Consider the following 20,692-nt stretch of genomic DNA (forward strand, 5'->3'; position numbering starts at 1 on the left):
AAAGGTTTAGAGTTTGAGTTAATTCTTCTCCAGAGATTTCTTCCTCTGTTAGGAGAATATGGTAATAGCAAAGAGGTCATCTGGCTAGTGAATAAGAAAAGAATATTAAAACCTTGTGTTGGTTGCTTAGCTCTAGAAGGGAAACATAGTTCTAATGGAATGTTTGCCCTCTACAAAATATGCACTGCTTATCTGAAGAGTCAGGGAAATTTCCTCTTCTGTTTAAAATTTTTCTACAGTTGTACTAAAGGTTGTATATAATACAAAACCAGAGCTCAAGGCATTTCCTTTCTCTTTTTTAGGCACAGAAATCATGGATAGAAAGAGCATTTTACAAGCGAGAATGTGTCCATATCATACCCAGCACCAAAGACCCCCATAGGTAATTGCATGTTACTTGTATGAAAAATGAAAGTTGGTTAAAAAAAAAGTGACTCTATATATGTATGCATAGTATGGTTACAGTATTAGTATTGTAAACTTACTCAGAAGGTGTTTGAATTACATCTGCAGTGATGGATTCCTATGGGAACAATTTGTTTACATTTCAAAACTTATTTCATAAGAAAAAAAGATAAATCAGGGGTGGATCGGCATCTGTGTTTAATTTCCTTATCTTCTTAGCTCAATATTCAGTGCACTGAATATTTACCTAAATTGGATACATGACAACACTGTTGAAAGAAAATAGATGCATTAAACTAGCAATTTAAAATTTGTGCAAATCCATGCAAAAGCTGATACTTGTCCTGATGTTACTTGAAGAAAAGAGATATTCTTTAATTTCATTTTGCACATATTTAGAACAAAGCATGATTTTTTTGAAATCCGGAGGAGTCCAAAGTAAACAAGACACAGGGGAAAAAAGGTAATATATATACTTTGTTGCTTCCATACCTAAAGGCTTCAGGATAGGAATCAGCAGAGCTGAAAAGGGGTTGGGTTCTTTTTGTAGTTTTTTTTCCCTGTCCAGTTTATACACGCACATGACTCGGGTTTTCTGTTTGTTTAATGTCATAGGTGTTGCTGTGGGCGTCTAACAGGCCAACACATTGGACAGCCTCCAAGCGCCTCCGTTACCCAGAATGAGAAAAGTGAAACCAGGCTGGCTCGCAATGACATCCAGTCGGAGAAGTGGTCCATCAGCAAGCACACGCAGCTCAGCCCGACGGACGCCTTCGGAACCATTGAGTTCCAGGGAGGAGGCCACTCCAATAAAGCCATGGTAACCATGTTTTTCTCTTAGATAGATAATGCTGCTAGCTAAAAGTCAGCCTTCACAAAGAATGGACAATGCTCTTTCATAACTTCATGCTAAAGTGTTATTGCCTGTACGACTGGAATGTATGTTTTTGTGTGTCACGTGTCAAAGAGTGGGTGAACAAAATTAACTGTAAAAGCTGGAGCGCAGTGCAAGAGGAGCTACCTTTATGAAGGGTGAAGGCCTTAATGTGCTGCTGTCTTAATTTCATTCCAATGGCTACTCTTTGCTCTTTTTCTGAAGAGTTTTAAAATCTATAATTTCCCATTCCTGGCTGTGTCTGTAAAGCTGACAGATTTTAAAAATACCAAATTCCCATTAATTTTCCTCCAGACGTGTATAAGAGGTAGATGTGTATAGAAAGTATAGGTTCATAGTGAAGTAGGGGGCTCCAGGAAGTGTCTAATCTAGGAACTACAAAATGTCTTGATCAAGTAGTTACTCCATCCCTGTGGAGTGGTATCAAAGTGCATTGATCTGAAGGCTTTGCTCCACTAACTTGGAGATACGTTTCCAGCACACACACTAACCCGTGAGTGTATTTCTTCTATGTAATATTACATGAAAGGAACAATCTCTCTGACTCTATCTAAACTGCAGAACTGGATCTTTGGGAATAACAGAGGAGCATGTGCCTAGGACTTCATGGCCAATACACTGCTTTGGCATTGAGGGCAGAAGCTGAGCTCCTGGGCACTTTGCAGAATAAAATAATAACACCTGCTCAGCAATCCAGTACTGTTTTCTGTGCATGACTTCTTCCCAACAGGTGACTCAGGTCTGTCATAAAAAACAGAGAGTAAAGACAGTGGAAATCTCAGGTATTATGCTAGTGAGGGCAAAGTATTTTCCTCAGATGTGTACAGAAGTGCTGGAGTTGGAGTGACTTTTCAAGTGGATGGTTCTGTTTGTGCAGATGGATTGCTTATTTGATAGAAGCTAGAAAGCACTGCTGCACCAAGAAACAGAAAATTAGGTCATTTCCCTGAGAGTGTCACAGTCATCATATGTTCAATTGATAACCAACCACTTAAAAATCTGCAAGGCCAGAGGTCCAAAGATACAGTAATGACTGTTATTAACCTTATATGGATTCTTTGCATTGGATCAGCTCTATGAGAAGGGATAAGAGCTTTTTCAGTGATGTCCTTGAAGATTGCTATAAAGTAATAAACAACTCTGCCCAGACAAAAGTAGTCTTGGAGAGCCAAGAAATGGTGAAGGTTTTATGAAAGCTGTTGACACCAATTCTTTTAGAGGATTTCTCATATTTGCTGGGATTCTGATGTCCTGGCATAGTGCCAGAAGAGACAGGACACACTCTAATTTTCATGCTGTGTGCTCAAAGAAGTACAGTTGAAGTGCAACTGAGGAGATAAAACTGGAAGTCAGCAAAAGGGAAAGAAAATCATTGTCACAGAGTGCAGTCAGGAGTGAAACCATGAACAATTTACAAAAAAGAAAAAAAGAAAATGGAAAAAGAGACTTAAATTCCCAGAAAACTAAATAACAATTTAAAACTTAGGGATAAAGACAATGCATTTATTGCTGGAAATTCTCCAGATTTATTGTGTCAGAATAAATTCTCCAGATTTATTTTGTCAGAATAAATAGAATCAAGAAGCTGCACATGCCATCTATTTGTAATCATTAAACCCCACCTAAAGCATGGGAATAAAACACATTCTCCATTCATTAAAAAAAGCCTATAGAATCTCCTGAAATTTGATTATTCCACTGGTGGGAAAAGTGCTTCAAATTAAACAATCCAGTAAATATCTCTCAAATGAGTTTTGTGATTGCTTTCCACCAGTGAGGAAAATGCCTTACATAAGACCAAAACACAAATAAGGAGGCTTGCATAACAATTTAAATGGAAATGGATAAAAATAATTTTGTTAAAATGTGTTTGCCACAGAAGCAACATGAAGATGTCCTTGTCTTCGTATTTCCATGCCCAAACATTGTTTTAGGGTACACTATGGTCAAAAAGTTGCCTAACTTCTTTTGCTGTTTTATTAATAGAAAGTTAAACTCCTACCTTTGCATTTACTGGGTACTGGGATTTTCCCATAATAAAATAATAAAATTTAACAAATAATAAATTTTAAAAATCCAAAGGTTTCTGTGGAAGCCAAGAATTTGATCAGCCACAGGAAACCACCAACTTTTTCAGCAGAGGAGGGGAAAAAGAGGCTTATTGATAAAATAAGGCTTGAAAAAAACGGAGCGAGTACATAGTAGGTACTGGAAGTATTCTTGCTCAGCTGTGCATTCTCAAACCCAAATGCAGAGAATCTGATCAGTGTAGATAAGAGAAGACAGATAAAGGGGAGGAAACAAGATAAATATTTATAAAAATGGTTCTTCATACTGGCTATCAAATAACGCATGCCAGCTGGTTTTTGCTGGCAATCATGGTAAGTTTATATTTTACCTATTGGCTAATAAAATAACCTTACAAAGCAGCAAGATTTGGCAAGCTGGCAAAATCAAGAAAATCCTCAAGGGAAAAAATTTGCATTTAATTTTTCACCTATTCCCTATTTTATTTCCTGAAATGGATGCCCACACATGAAAATCACTAAGCTAAGGAAACACCAAACTGAGCAGTATTTTCTGGGTCTGTGCTAACAGCAAAATTGCTAAATTGTTCTGAATTGGACTTCAGAGAATTGGGTGGGGCTTGTTAATAGGAACCATAACCTTAGATTTATAATTTGGAAACCAGGAGTCAATTAATGGAACAGACTAGTTCAATGTAAAACTGACAGATAATTGTTTTCTCAATTTGAAGTAACAGAATTAGATTTTAATACAAAATACATAGTAAGTGTAATAATACTTTCCATAATAAAATATTATATCAGTTGCCACCAGACAACAACAAACAGATCTTTAGCTGTGGAAATGAAAATTATATTGAAATTGTAACAGAACATGTGGATTTGGAACAAAACAACAAAGATACAGGTTTACATATTGTAAATAGAACTTACTGAGCCATTAATTTCATTTCCGCAGCCACGCGTAACAAAAATTCCCTAACAGAATGACTTTTGCTAATGCCATGGAGTTGTTAAAGTCTCTTCAGTGCAGCTGCATTATCCTTCTTAAATCAATCATACAAATAGCTTAATAATTTGTGCAGGATATTATATAGAAACACATAGCTGAGATGAGGGGTAACACAGGTTAACAATATCAGTTACTAAAAAGGCCTTTCCTTCCATTTCATGCAACCACAGATGATCCTGCAACAAGACTGTGGTATTTAGATCTCTGTCAATCTCATATTTTCTTTACAAGGGACTCATCCCATTAATATGTAAGAAATGCAATTAACAATTTTGCTTGTCTGCAATTATTTTAGTTTTATAGCAGATTTTCAAATTTAACAACTGTAAAAAGATGTGAGAGGCATGTGGATGTACATGAATTTATTAATAGGTTTTGCTAATAAAATTGAGAAAAATACAGGAAAGCTAATAAAATATTATCTGCTTATGCTAGTCAGCTTTGTACAGCTTAAGTAACACACTTATCTAACTTTATACTAGCATTTTATTAAATCAGAAAGCAATTATCAAACTCATGTGAGTGATTCCATTCCAATTAAGGGCAATATTGTAAAAAATTTGAAAGTGTATTCTGTTTATCATTGTACCAGTTAAGACAATCTTGCAGAGATGCATTGTGCACTGCACTTTTGAGCCAACTAAACCCATTTTTTATAATGCACTATCTGCCTTTAGATGCACACACACACACCCTTAATCTTCTCTCATTAACTGCTGGGCCTGGATTGTCTATAAACTTCTTTAAAGGATTTCTCTTTGCAAAACTAAAATTTCCTCATGGTTTTTCAGGGTTAAATGGAAGATGGCTGTTTGAAAAGCCTTTGGTGAGTTAAATAGATTCCTCCTCACTGAATGCATTTCAATTATACATTTCATATGCAGAGTAAAATCCTAAAATAAGTTTGCAGCTGCAAAAGAAAGGAAGTTTACTTCAGTGTTATCGGCTTAACTTCTCTTATGGTGTAAGGAAACATGAAAAAGCATCAGTAGGATTCCAACATTAACAGTTACTTAACCAAACTTGCTAATATTCAGATCCTTAAAACTTTATTATTTGGAAGTCAGTCAAGGAAAAGGTATTTTTCTTGGTTTAAAATGCATTGAGTTTTATAAAAACTGTATTAAAAGGATGCCAAAAGTCATCAGGGCTTTTGAGAAGAAAAAAAAGATAATCATATACTTGCATAAACCATGAAAAGACAGCAAATATTGTTTCTGTTATAGTAAATTACTTCTTAAAAAATATTTACATAATTTAAAAGATGGTGTTCTACATGGAGAGAAAGGGGAAATAACACAGAAAAACCTTTATCCAAAGCCCATTTAAATCAATGAAGGTCCTTTCACTGATTGTTCAGTGGAACTAGGATTAGGCCTTAAGGTGTAAGAGGAATTAACTTAATAACTTATACAGAACCAATTTGGTTTCAGTCTAAGCAGCAGAGTTTTTGTTTAATTCAGTGAGAATTACATCTAATTTTTTTTTTTTTTTTTTTGGTGAGGATCACACTTTTGGGGCAAGTGGTGGGCAACCAGTCTTTAATTTGAAGGTATATCTGTAGTGGTAGAAACTTATTTAAGTTACCAAAAAGGAACATAGGAGCAATGTTAGAATTCAGATCACAAAACGTTGTCTGAATAGATTTACTTTCAGAAATACAACAAATTCTGAGTGTCTTTAATTTATTCACTGACGCTCTCATCTGTAATCATTCACCTAGTACTTTAATGAGACAGCTGTGCTTAAGTAACAGAGTAGCAATTCTCTTTCTCAGGAGCTTTGACTTTTGCCCTAGAGCACTGGAGTCAAACTTGGAAGTGTCTGGCCTTTTGACTGGTGGTGGGCATAGGTTTGTTTTAGAGAACACTTGACAAAAAAAAATGAAACAACAAATGCACCCTTGCTGACTACCACCGTGCTGGTCTGGGATGAAATGGGCATTGCAGCTCAAGTGTGATGCTTTGTCCTTTCACGTTCTGTGTTGATGCCAGTCAGGCCAGTCTGTAGGTTTTGTGATTCAGAACCGTACTTTTGCTTCCTAACTTGCTCTGATTTGCCAACACATAAAAACTGAATTCTTGCATCCTGTCCATATACTTCTCCCATAAAGAAAGGGCTAAATCATTCCCCATTAGAACTGATAGTTTCTATGGATGACAGATACCCCAGGCATGGAATTTCATAGCACAACAGCATAGTGGTTTGGCTTAGATTCAAATTTTGTATCTTTATATCAAATTGTAACCTCCGGAGGCTATAGCAAGAGAATTCAGAAACAAAAGAAATACTCATTAACATTCTAAGCAAAATCTGATAGCGATAAATATTCTATTACAAGATTGGAAGACAAGAATTTTTGTTACAGGCTAAAGTGGCCTTAAAGGTGTGATTTATAACTTAATGTAAACTTTTAAAAATAGGACAGAAGAATTCTCTTTTACTTACTAGCTAACCTATTAAGTAATGGCAAAAGAGTAAATTCAAGTATGCTAAACTAAAAATTCCTTCTCTAAGAGAAGAATTTTTCAAATAGCCATAAAAATTGAATGCTATGCACAAAAGAAAAATCGTGTTTGGCATCCTTGCCAAAAACTTCTAAACCACTAAATCTTATCTTACTTGATTTAAATTTTAATTTACGTGAAAGAACCTTAGACACTTATTTTTCATTAAATTTCCACTTTGTAAAGTGAAATTATACTAAGTGTAAAGGGGATTTTCCTGTAGTATAAAAAGCAAGCAGTTGCTTCTAATACAAATTGTCTACATTTCAAATAAATGCAAGAAAATACTTCTTTCTTAATCATTTTATAGATTTATATTTATTGGAATTCAGAGGCCTTCATGTATAAGAAGAGTAACACACAGACTTAAGAAGGTAGAGACAGTGAAATCACACATTCTGAGGTATTTTTTAAAAAATCTAAAGAATAAAAAAACAAAGAAAAAAGTAGTCACTGTCCAGATTAGTTAATACACATCTGATGCCATTTGTGCCTTCATCTTAGCATCATCCCAGATGATGCAATTGCATGTTTTCAACATATTTTCCACATATGGTCATTGCCAGTATGAATTCACGTTAATTATCTTCTGAAGACTTGCAGTCTGTCTTCACCACAAAGCAGAGTGAGGTACCAGTGATTCCGAACCAAAGGCTCTGTAGTTTGACCAACAGAGTTTTCATGTTGGCCCCATGAAGGATGCTGTCTGTGAACGCCTCCAGGTGCCCTTTGCAGCCTCAGATCTCCCTTAAGACATGAAAAGGGGAAAAAAGATCATTCTTCTTTTTTCACGCTCTCTGGTGTGTTAAAACTTTGACAACCCTCAAATCCCAATTTAAAAACTTTTAATGTCTCAGTCCAGTCAGTGGGATCAGGTGCCATACAAGATTTTATTTCACACTGGAAATTGACCGAGTAGCTACCGAGGAGGCAGTTCATCTATATTAATGAGCTTGACAGACATGAACACTGTGTTTTTATGCCCAGTAGCTGTTGTGGGTTTCCTTGGCTGCTGCAGAGAACATTATTGGTGCACTGGGGTGAACGTGCATTCCCAAGTTCTTAATCAGCTTTCAGTTTGGCTGCGCGCCCCCACAACTAATTGTGCAAACAGGCTTCTTCTTCCAGAAATGTTACCAGTAGATGTTTACTGTGCAACAACCCATTCTTGCAAAAAGTACTGTTTATTAGTAGTTTCCTCTGGAAAATGTCAGGTCCTTATTTCTTAATCAACTAGAAAGGAAACCACTTTACTATCATATGTTTTTTGTTATTATTTTTCTTGCTAAAAGATCATGAACTTTTGGCAAGAAATACTGATTAGATGTGTCGAAAAGGGACAAAATTATTAAAAAATATGTATGGATATTATACTACCTGGCATGTTGCATTAAACAAATTAGGACAAGTTATTCCACAGGCTGAAGGCCAAGGCATGCACCTGATGCCTGTGCTGACAACCCATCAAGGGAAAGACTGCTGAAGCTGCTCTGTAGGTATTGATTCAATCAGAAGTTTGACAGACGAGTGAGTGCTTTCTGCAACCTATTTTATTTTATTAAGAGGGTCTTCCAGATCTTAGCAAATATAGAAAGAATTTTTCCCGTTTTTGCTACGTAACTAGAAATCAAAAAATTATTACGTGCCCTGTCATGGGCTTTGTGAAACAGCAACAGAAAGAGCAGGAGAAAGGCTTGTACCAGAGAGAGACATGTATTTGTGTGACACAATAGTGCTGTAAGAATTTTGAATGCAGTTGTTATCTTTGAGCACACACAGATGGGTATGATCTCCCCTGGCACAAATTGCTGCATGTGTAGCACAGAACAGCCAGCAACTGGAAATGCAAAAATTTGTTTCACAGCTCTTTTAGGATCTAGAGTTTTCTAAGGCAAGATCATGAAATTGTTCATAGTTAGCATTCTTTCATCTGGAAAGTATCAGTTTGGTAGTTTTGCTCAGTTTAAACCTATGTGTGCTTGAAGAATGGGGTTTTATCCATTATTTCTTACCTTTTGAGGGTTTGACTTCAGTAATTTGACAATGAGGTGTAAGTTAATACACAGTTGTGACCCTGACTACCTAGGTCACTTTTGGCAGACCTCTTATATTTTTGGTCCAGCTTTTGCATTTAGAAATTGTAAACATTAATCTTTCAAACACTACTAAGGATTTTAAAACAATTAATTTCTTAATTTCCTAAACAAAGAAAATTGTCCAGCCTGTGAAGTGCTAGTGTTCCATTATTCCTTGTTTCTCAACTAGGAAACTAATCATCAGGTTAGGAAATAGTTACTGGTTTTGTCATCAATAAAGTGATCTCTTGGGCACAGATAATATACATTAGAAACCAGTGGGTATAACCAATCTTCTTTTCTCTACTCTCTACTGTTGCCCTTGCTCCTGCAGTATGTACGTGTGTCTTTTGACACAAAGCCTGACCTTCTTCTGCATCTGATGACCAAAGAGTGGCAACTTGAGCTCCCCAAACTTCTCATCTCTGTGCATGGGGGCCTTCAGAATTTTGAACTTCAGCCAAAACTCAAACAGGTCTTTGGAAAAGGACTTATTAAGGCTGCAATGACAACTGGAGCATGGATATTCACTGGAGGAGTAAACACAGGTAAGAGCAACATTGAGAAAAAAGCACAGTGGCATCTAAGAGACTTCATCACAAAAAAAGGTGGGGAAAGTGGGAATTATGACATTAGAAAGCCATTCTATGTTTTATTTTATTAGTAATTTCTGTACTATCTGAAAACAAGAAAATGCAAAGTTCATACCAACCTAGCAGCTGGTAGGTATAAAAGAGAATAAAAGGTTCACTAAAGTATGAAAAGCACACTTTGGAGCTGAAAATAAAACTCCTGCAAGGCAATTGTATTAGTATATCACCAAGGAAGACTTTTATAAGGTCAGCTGTAAGCTGCATGGGAGGACTACTAGTCAAAGTCCAGCTCTTATTGCATAAAACCGAAAACACTTTCATCCAGAAAGGACATGTATTTTATTAATCAGGTGACCCAAAGTGTTAAAGGAAAAAAGTTCTGGGTTTTGGATGTGGTGGGAAACTTCTTCCTTACTTGTAGAGAGTTCAACCTAATTTTTTGCTATTACATTTTCATCAAGAGCTATATCTGCCATTTTAGTCAAAGAGCATCTGTGATACACCAAACACGTGTCCTAGGGACCCAAGACAGCAGCTGGCCCAGCACTGCTAGTAGACAGCATGTGCACTTTGGGAATAAGCTGCCAAACATAGATCCCTAGACAGAAAATTGTGGCATTGACATCTCAGTTACCCTCCCTGGAGGAGGCAGAAAGGGGGAGAGATTCGGGGAAAAGTCAAAAAAGTTCTGCTACAGAGAATTGCAAAAGGTTTTGAGCTAGGACATGAACTTGTAAATTCTTTTGTCATTCTCATTTGCTGCAGTAACAAAGCTATAATTTTTACTTTAGTAAGAGTGTATCTTCTTACTGTCTCTGAAAAACAATGTAATCATTCTATCATTAATTTTAGTGCATGGTAGATCAACTCCTACATGTTTGAATATAAATGCTTAATAGGAGTCTTGGATTTCGTTTTCAGAGCACATCACATTTAAAGCAGAACTCAGTTTCATCACAGCAGCACTACAAGTAGCACAGAATCATAGAATATGTTGAGTTGGAAGCAACCCACAAGGACCAAAGAGTCCAGCTCCTGGCCCTGCACAGGACAGCCCCAGGATCACACCATGTGTCTGTGAATGTTGTCCAAGGAATTTTTGAATTCTGGCAGGCTTGGTGCCTGAAAAAAGCAAAGAGGCATAGCTTTTGGAGTGTTAGAGAAATAGACACAAATGTAATATGCCCCACATCTCTTTAAAATAAAGAATAAAATCAGGTTAAATTTGATCTGTGCAATCTGGTGGTAATTATATTAGTTGTCAGACACTTGTCATGGTGATGGCAAAGATAGATGTAAGCTTTATGTTAAAATAACATCAGAAAAGTGTACGTGTTGTACACTTAATGCAGTTGATTACCAGAGCAACTGTAGAAATCAAAATATAGATTTTTTTTAAAAAAAGGACAGATGATAACACTTGTACTTGGCAAATGCATAACTGCTTCCTACCATTTTTGAAATCCTCATATTTGCAAATGCCAAAACAATACAAATGAACAAGGAAAGTCATCATAAATGCTTTTAGAAAGGACTGTCTTTCCTAGACAAAACAATGTAGTTCAAGTGTCTCTCTTCTGTTTTAAAAACAAGCAATTTAAAAAGAAATTTTTCAATGTCAGTAATCTCTCATTGTTGTCTTTAATTTCTGGAGGAAAGCAGTTGATTGCTCAATGACTAGGTTTTCAAACTGCCTAGCTGAAAATAATTTGTGAAATCATAAAAACTGAGAATTTCTTGGTACAGTCTCTTCTGTTGAAGATTAATATTGAAACTGAGTTTCTCTTAATGAAAATTATAACTGAAATGTTCTGAAATACTGTTGTTGGACTGAGAATCAGTGACATAGGAGAGGCAGAGCATACCTGGCTATAAACATGACTGTTGTTCTGAATATTCATGTCATGCTGAAAATTGATTATTCTAAACAAGAGAAATTTTTGCAGTCTGGGCAGATTTTCTGGTTTAAATCCTTTAGTCTGTTGGATAACAGCTTAGTTCATAGCTGATGGCAGGTACAGGGTTGGGATTTTTTAACCTTCCACCACAGGAATAATACTAGACTCAAGGACACAGAGGACGTGTTAGGTTGTGGGGAGTTTTCTTACATTTACAGTCATTTACAGTTCAGAAAACTAAAACCAAAATCCTAACAATTGTGTGACTGCAATTTCTATCCAGTCATCTTGAAATCGTGAAATTTAAACAACATGGAAACTCAGCAATTGAAAATCAGATTACATCTGCAGCAAACCCACAGGTCTGCTTCAGTGCAGCCACATTCTAAAAATAGTTGTTAATAGATAGATTAAATTAATAATTAAAATTATTTAAATTAATAATTTAAAATATTGTTTAATTTTAAACAAAGGAGAAATGACACTTGTCCTTTGCACAGAGATGCCACTGAAACATTGCCAAAGCTGGTCTAGGGTAAGCAAGAAGCCCTTGGAAGAATGCTGGGAAGTAGCCATTCTCCCTGTACTAATTTCTGTTTTTTCACTGATTCCCAGGGTGGGTACTAATACTCTGCTGGAAGCTATCTCAGGTGACTGAGTTTGTTTGGAAAGAGTGGCAGAATAGCTTCATCACAGAGTAGCATAATGATGTTTTCACATTTCCATCCTTGATTGGGAGCATTTGTGTACGAGCTGCACTTCTGAGGGAGTTGGGGGGTGGGGGGCAGGGAGCACAATTAATTCCTATGCTTCTTTCTGTGCCTGGAAATACACAAATGCTTGCATGCACATGTGAGCACAAGTGCAGACAAATAAGCGGCAGCGAACAGTCAGCATTTCCATTCTTCTTTCTAAAGCTGTGTATTTTTTCCTATTACTTCATTTAGTAATTTTTGGATTCAATGAAATAGATTCAAGGAAATTAATAATAAGAAATAGGACTGTATTTATAGTTTTACTTAATTGTAATGATAGGCACAGGTATTCCCTAAGAAAAACATGTCTACACAAAATCCATATGATAATGAACGAAAAAGACATAATTATGAATTTCTGTTTTATGCTCCTTCTTTGCCAGGGGTCATTCGGCATGTTGGAGATGCCCTGAAAGATCATGCCTCAAAATCTCGAGGGAAGATCTGCACCATCGGTATAGCTCCCTGGGGGATTGTGGAAAACCAAGAGGATCTGATTGGCAAAGATGTAAGACCTATATAGACATGGATGACCTCCAATATCTATAAATCTTCCAGTTATTTTTCCTGTCCTCTCCATCCCTCACTTAGCAATTTCTCTTAGAAATCTTATCTGCAGCAAATAGTCAATAAATACACAGATTTTCCATTAGGGTTGATGGCAGGTTTTGCCATGGCAGCATTAAAAATTCTGTACTGTATTTTATTTAAAAATAAATTATCAGGGCAATTCATTAAAAGCTGCTCTTAAAAATATATCAAAGCTTCATCCTTAGAACTCTATGAACCCGGAAAGGTGCTTAAGAGAATACTGATTGCAAAACTTGAAAGCTGGCTTATTTTCAAACAATACTATAATGCCTTGGTTTCAATTCAAATTCAAAATTTCAGGCTATCCTCCTTATAATATATTCCCTCCACAAATTTTTATTGATGTAATTTTGAAAGGTCCTATTGGGTGTTGTAGATAAGAGCAACCTCAAATAATTCACCTTTAGCCACTTTCTGAAGGACAGGGCCAGGTGTTTCTCCTCTTCTTTCACACCATTCTTCTCTTTCAAAATTGTAATACAGTAAGATTAACTCCTCAATTTTTAAATGAATGAATAGTTCATCTGCACTGGTTATTTGTTATCTGAAACTTTTCTGAACCTATTTTGTTCTCTCTTCTGGTTCATTCCTAAGAAATCTGTCTGAGAACTAGTGACTAACTGTGAGTGGAGGAGTTTTAAATCTGCATGAAGAACTTCTTCCTAGTCTTCATTAGCCTAACACATTCTTCTCTGTATGTTCTGTATCCATGTCCAAGTTGGGAAGGGGAAGAAGATTCAAGTATCTCTTAAGTCAGGGGAGTTACAATGAAGTTATAAAGAAAATTATCCAACTGGAATTTTTTGCAATCCATTATGAAAGTACAACTCTTAGGGGGAAGTGTATTAGCATAGAGTTTTTTTCTCTAATACCACAAAAAAAAAGCATGATCAGACTTTGCCACAGTAATTCTGAGTCACCAATGAGCTCTTCTGAGGTGCAGTGCAGAAGGTAATTAGCAGAAAAAGATAATCACAAGGATGTGTTGTATCTCCTTAAAGTGTAATGTACACATCATTTTCAAATATATGAGGTGCAGTGCAGAAGGTAATTAGCAGAAAAAGATAATCACAAGGATGTGTTGTATCTCCTTAAAGTGTAATGTACACATCATTTTCAAATATATAGTCTTTAGTGATTAGGCATGGGGTTCTGGAAACATAACAGGAACAAAGTTAAGAAAAACCTAAAATTAGCCATGAATTTTCAAACATTTCTATTCCTTTATTACTTTTTTCCTCCTGTTGCAAACTTACCTCAGTTCTGAGGCAGTCACTGCCTGTTTAAGGGGATCTGGAGCCTTCTTTTGCAGAAAAAGCTAAAAAAACCCTTGATTTCCCAGATGTTCCAGCCAAGTGGAGCAACTCCCCTGACTTGTGATTTCTTTAAGCAATGCATTCCTCTAAATATCCTTCCAATTTATGAGGAAACCAATAAATTTTACGGTAATTTTATTTTAAAATGAACAACTTTTTTTTAAAAAAATCCTTTCTGATTACATCATAAAAGACTTAAAACTTACTCTGATCATCAGATACAAAATGAAAAAAGTTTAATATAAAGTTAGAACTAATTTGAGTAGGGTTTTCTATTAAGGCAGACACAAGTATGTCAGTAGGGTTACAATTACAGGGTCATCACTAAGACAAAAATATTTCAAACTCTACCTTTGATAGACAACATAAAATTTATTCTCTCAACCTGCTGGCCGAAATAGTTTTATGAAATTATTGATCAATGGCATGATGTAATGCTGAAGCACTTCTGGTTTTATCCATCTCTGATGCACATGTAATGATACTGCTTTATGCTTACTGATATCAAATTTCATCTTCCATTTAATTACCTCATCAGCCTGTTTTATGAAGACTTTAGTCCACTGAAATATTTGTAAGCTTTTCACCCTCTAATCAATCACAAATCCCTTACACCTATGTCAAACAAAATATTACACAGCTTGAGGTAGGCCATTTATGTCACTAAATCTTCTTAGTAAGAGCCTTCACAAAAATTACCTTTTCCTTCTCACTGTTTTCCCACGCTTCCCCCCAGCTTTCCTCAGTTACTTATGCCTCAAAGGACTTTCTCTCTTATTGAATGCATGCAGTTTCTTTAGAAGCATTTGGTGAGGAAGCTGTTTTGGAAGCTTTTTAAAAATCAAAGTGTGCTATATTGACTGGCTCATTAGAGGTGAATGCTGTGAAATGAAGCGAGAAGGGGAAATGTAAATAGTACCCTCAGCATGTAAAATGAATCATCATTAAGCAAGAAACAAAGGCCACAAAGGATTATACACGGGGGGGGGAAAAAGTCTACCAGTAGTAAAAGACTTGGTGAACTCTGGCATCAATGTGGATTTATGCCTATATGCACTATGTCTAGTTAAATTATGATCAGAAGTGAAGAGTTATGAAAACATACCCTTCCAGCATCAGATAGAGGCAGAAGACTGTTGTGGTCATGGGTTTTGGAGGGCCAGGGGATGCAGAGGGGGAGCTGTGGTCATTGCAGGTGCCCCAGCATGCGTGACCTGCCTGTGCTCAGCAGAGGTGTTCCTCTGCTAATGCCTCAGCCTTACGGATCCAGAAGCCAGAGCTGAGGGCTGTAATTGTGTTTACCAGCCCTTCCAAGGCAGTCATTCTTTGGGAATCCTGAGGGACTTCCTCAGAGTCATAAAGAAAACTGACCAAGTTAAAGGAAATATTATTGCTGTTTGCTGTTTGTTATATTGTGATGTTTAAAGATCCCTAAAGACACATGTCTTACTCCAGTACTGTGAAAGCAATATATCAGAAAATAGTGCAATTCTTAACACTCTCAGATTCTAATTTAGAAACAAAGGACACAAGGGAGTTAGTTGCCTTATTTCCCCATATCTTCTGATAGAACTGAGAAAGCAAAGTGGCTTGCTCAGTCTTGTAGAAAGCTGTGATTATAAACAAGTTTCTTCCTACACATTGAACCATTCTCCCTTCTAAAAGAGTTCACTTTGTAAGTCATTGTAGTATGAATGTCTCTATTTTCGGGGTCTGTTCAGTCCTCATTTGGGTTTAATTCCAAGTCACCTCAATAGGAGACCAGGGGCAAAGATACAGACTGGCATATTTGTAGCATATGTGGAGAATTTTTGAGCATGAACCAAAAGGTCCAGGAACCTCTGCATTAAATCGGGAACTACCCCGTTCCCTGGTATGCTCCAGAGGAACAAGGCTGAAGAAATGCCTTGATTTGAACAACAGCTGCTACTCCTTGGGAAGCAGGGCATGCATCTCTTTCTTTTTCCATCACTACTTTGAGCTCACTGTTTGTCACAAACTCTTTGCCTCCACATAGACTGCTCAGATTCATGCACTGGTTCACATGGCACTTGCAGGCTCATTGTCATGGTGAGTTACCCTGAGAGATTTTTCAAGTTTCTATGTTGAGTGTCATGTGCCTGCAGGGAATCTAAGGAGAACAGCAATGCTTCTCATTCAAGCTCGCTGCCACCTCAGGGTGCAAAGGCAAGGGCTGGGGTCAGCCCAGACACTTACCTATTGACAGAATTCCCTCAGCCCATGCAGCATGAATACTGCTTCATGGCATGGCTGCTGTCACATTCATTAAACTCTATTTGGAGGGACTGTCTTGAGCACAAACTATTCCTTTCAACTCCACAGAGGAAGATGTCAAGGGACATTATTCCTTATTCTCCCTATTCTTGTTGCAAGGTTGGATGGAACTTTAAGCAATCTGGTCTAGTGGGAGGTGTCCCTGCCCATGGTGAGCGGTCTTTAAGGTCACTTCCAGCCCAAACTGTCATGCAATTCTGTATCTGTAAAAAGAGGCTGAGAGCACAGCTTAAAGTCATAGCTTTTTCCAACTATTTAAATTGCTTGTAAAATGCAAGGGATTGAAAAAAAACCAGAGGAATGGAAACTGCAAGAGTCAGAAATCACAAATCTGCTGAGTGTTGTGGAAGAGCAAGTAACCTCAAGGAAGTAGCCTCAAAGCCTAGTGTGTTCTTACTTCCTGAAGATTTTGTTTACCCTTTTCTCAGGAAAAGTCTCACAGTGTGGTTTAAGAAAAATTTATTTAAAAAAATAATTCAGATGTTGAATTGTGCATGCTGTGAACAATTCAATTGAAAATAATTGTAGTCTCATTTTCACATCCATTAAATTTATTAATAATGTAACTCACCTTGTACCTAAGCGCAGAACAAAAGCATAGCTTCCTAATCTGTCCTGCAGCAGCATTACTGAGCCAATATATGGAGGCTTCAGTACTGCAGCTCATTAGAGCTGCAGATCAAGATGTCACAGTTAGAAGGTTTTTAGCTGTGGCTCTCAGGAACAAACCACAAGCTGCCAGGAGAATTTTCTGCACGGTGGCCTGTACTCATACAATGAATGGGCAACTCAAGGGACTCCTCTTCTGTAAGGCCTTGCTGGTGTCCATTTATTGAGACATGGGGTAGATAACAGTGTAGAAACTCTGCACTGTTTTAATTTGATTTTATTTGATTCTTAGGGATGCAAGAAAGAACCTTCCTTCTCTTTCTGACAGTGCCATGTGCTACATGGTTTCTGTATCTGTAGAAGCTAGCTATTAAACACATTCCAGTAGTGTACTGATATTTGTTAAATCATATGCAGCGGTAGAATAAATTGCTTTGAACAAGTTACCTAAAGAAACAGCATTAGAAAAATCTGAGCCAGAGCTATCACCTGTTCTCACAGAGTGTAGTGCACTCCCTTGCTGTTGGCCAGCTGCCCTCCAGGTCTTCTCAGACCTATTCCCTCCTTTTGCAGGACAGAGAGCTTACAGAGTATCCTTTACATGACAGTTTATAACAGCTAAAGAAGTTTGTGTATTTCTCCTTGCTGGCTAAGAGTTGATCAAAGTTAGACAGACAAATGAAAATAATATATATAGAGAGATCTCTGGCTAAAGAATTGCTAATGCATATTATTTTTAAAGAATTGTGTCTCAGCTGGAGATGTCTTTAGAATTACAGAGAGAGAAAAGCTTAGGAATAAATCAATAACCTATTATATTTCTGTCTGCAAGCATCTATGTCGGATTTTGAGTGTACATATTTGTACATTAAAAGCACTAGATCTGAAAACTTAATGATATCAGAAGTCTGAAGAAAATTCCTTGCAAATGAAGGATAGCTCAGCTGAGTTTCCTAACAAGTCCTTATATCACTTCTTCAGCTAGGACTTCATTTTAGGGATTTTCTGTTTTGTCTCTCCAAAAGGACAAGACATACATAAGAAAGGCAAGGAATAGTATTGCTAGAAAACCTTTGAAGTATCAGTCAGAATGCCTTGACACAACACCAATTCTTTTGCTGTGTTAGCACAGTCTTGCTTATGTCAATAGACACCCACCAAAGCAGCTGACAGCCAAATGTGGCCCCATGCTATTATTTGGTCTGTCTGGTAGCTATGGTTGGGATAATTCTGTGGCAATTTACTCAGTCTGCTGCACAGTTTCTCCTGATGAAGTCAAATCAAAGGAAGTGAAGCAAGCTCCCCATTTAACAGAAAATTTTTAAAGCTGTTTTGAACACACACAACTGCCCTTTCACTGATGCTAGGAGTGGGCCAATAGTTTTTCCAAGAAAATTGAAAATGGGATGTAATAACATGTATACACCTCTCCAGGAGGGGAACTCACCTGTATTTGTGTATCTCCTGTGCTGGTGGTTCTGCACGAGCCAGCACTGGAGGCATGATGCTGGGTGGGGTCTGTGAAGGACAAATCAAAGAATTTGGTCAGACCAAGGTGAGATTTTTACACCAGCTGTCTAGATAGTCAGCATCAGATAGTCACACATCAGTGTGTGTGTAGGCACCCAGACCTTTGCAGCATTAGCTGGATTTTAAAGGAAGCAGTGAACATTGATACTATTGAAATAGATTACCATGGAAAAGCCTTTAAGCCACGTCTGCATCTGAAAGGGAAGTGTTGAGGTCATTTTCTACTTTACACACAAAAGACAGTAGTACTCAAGTGCAATACTTTAATTTTGATTTTATTTTCTTTTGTTTCATCTTGTCAGCTTATATCTTGTAATTGATTTAGTTCAGAGGGTCTTCTGTTAAGTGTACCTTCTTTTTCCTCTGTCTCTAAAATGCAGGTGGTCCGACCATACCAGACGATGTCCAATCCCATGAGCAAGCTGACAGTGCTCAACAGCATGCATTCTCATTTTATTTTGGCTGACAATGGTACTACTGGTAAATATGGAGCTGAGGTAAAGCTTCGTAGACACCTGGAAAAGCACATTTCACTTCAAAAGATAAATACAAGTGAGTAACATATTGCTTGTATTGCTTTATAATTGCAAAAACCACTCAGTATAAAGAAGCAATAATTCTGCACATTTGGGGGAGTGGTTCTACTGTCTATGGTGACCATGATCTAAGGAAAGCAAATAATGAACAAAGAAAATAAAATTATATTTAAGAGTGCAATGGGTTTTAGACTGCAGAGCAGAAATAACTGGATTTGTTTCTGCTAAGTTTCAAGCAGTATTTGCTACGTTGTATGATGAATACAATCTTTAAATTAAAATGTTGTGTGACTTACAGGCTTCAACAGCACTGCATGAACTCCACTCACTACAGGCTTATTGTTTTTAGGCTATCACAGTTACATTGTTTTTTCTCAGAGTACTATATAGATAGGCACAAAATGCATGAACCATAAGCAGCGGGTGCATGCCTGGGAGCCTCCTTAGAAAATGAAAATGGTGAAACCTAATCCTTGCTTGACCAGCAGCAAAAAGGCACGTTTTTTTTTTGTGTGCCATAAATGGCATATCATGAAAATACATAGACAGCAGTTTGTGGCATAAACAGCAGCTATTTTGAAGGCCTTTAAAAGAAATGTGTGAGCTTTTGTAGTTTACATCACAACATTTTGGTGGTAAAATCTTATCTTAAAAAATAAATCTCTTTAGAGAGATTTAACTAAATTCAGATTCGGTCAAGAGGCTTATCTTTTAAAAAGTGATGGATGAAACTATAAACTTTGGTGGTTCAAGTCAAATGCTTGCTTGACTTCTTCAAACATCTAAAAAAAATGAAGAACTTCTCTGGTTTCTTTCTGCATTATGCCCCACAAACAAAAGTAAGCATCCTCCTTTTCACTTTCCTCTGTGACAGAGACTGTCCACCATTTAACCACTTGCTCCCTTTCTCTCTTATAAACACAAAGATACTTGGATCTCACAGCACTTCCTCAAAATAGAAACTTGAAAAATTTGTTCAAAAAGAAGCCCGCGAATAAGATTTGTACATCTTGGTTGAGTGGCATCCAGAATGCTTCTGCAATGTTTTGTTTTTCTTTGCTTTAAAAGAGGGTGACTGAGTCCTGCCCACATTCTCGTTATTAGGAAGTTGACCATATGGATGAGAAAGACCACCTGCCTTGTTGGGTCAGCCAAACAGATGGCCAATTTCTGATGCTTTTCTTTACGCTTATTTATAGCAGAGCAATGTAGATCCTCCATCCTGTGCATGACTGGGCTTTGCTGCCAAGGGATTTTTATCCAAATGGGAGTCTGTGCAGCCATGCATGTATGTCTTTACTTACCATATTCCACTGGCAAGTATGTGGAGTGAGGAAAAACACTGACAGCATCACAATTTTCTTTGTGAGAGACTCAGGAAAAGGTGCAATTTTTAGTTAATCACTAAAAAAGAGAGTCTGCTCTAGAAAACAGAACAGATTTAGGAACTCGTAAACAATTGATAAATTTTTATTTCACAGCCTGCCCCTCAACAGTAGTGCTGAAAGTAGATTTTATTCTTATTTTTAAGCCTGTCTGAGTTTGACACGCTAGGCTTGTCATTTCTTCTTATCTGTTTTCCTTTGCTTTAACTTTGTTTTTCTCCAGTGCAGTGATAGCTCTGCTGGATATTTGGGGTCACATATAG

The 20,692-nt window shown here is 37.1% G+C and overlaps 1 protein-coding gene across 9 annotated transcripts in view; it reads left to right on the top strand.

The window, feature by feature from the left end:
* Positions 1-20,692, top strand: part of TRPM3 (transient receptor potential cation channel subfamily M member 3) — a 415,622-nt gene that overhangs the window by 277,400 nt on the left and 117,530 nt on the right. For all 9 annotated transcript variants that reach the window (XM_064736884.1, XM_064736885.1, XM_064736886.1 and 6 more), the window contains exons 2-6: positions 303-382; positions 1,021-1,225; positions 9,256-9,469; positions 12,551-12,675; positions 18,889-19,060. In XM_064736884.1, coding sequence (XP_064592954.1) covers positions 303-382; positions 1,021-1,225; positions 9,256-9,469; positions 12,551-12,675; positions 18,889-19,060 — 796 coding nt within the window. The remainder of the gene's footprint in view (positions 1-302; positions 383-1,020; positions 1,226-9,255; positions 9,470-12,550; positions 12,676-18,888; positions 19,061-20,692) is intronic.

The sequence above is a fragment of the Zonotrichia leucophrys genome, chromosome Z (genome assembly GCF_028769735.1).
Source record: "Zonotrichia leucophrys gambelii isolate GWCS_2022_RI chromosome Z, RI_Zleu_2.0, whole genome shotgun sequence".
Taxonomy (NCBI): Eukaryota; Metazoa; Chordata; class Aves; order Passeriformes; family Passerellidae; genus Zonotrichia; species Zonotrichia leucophrys.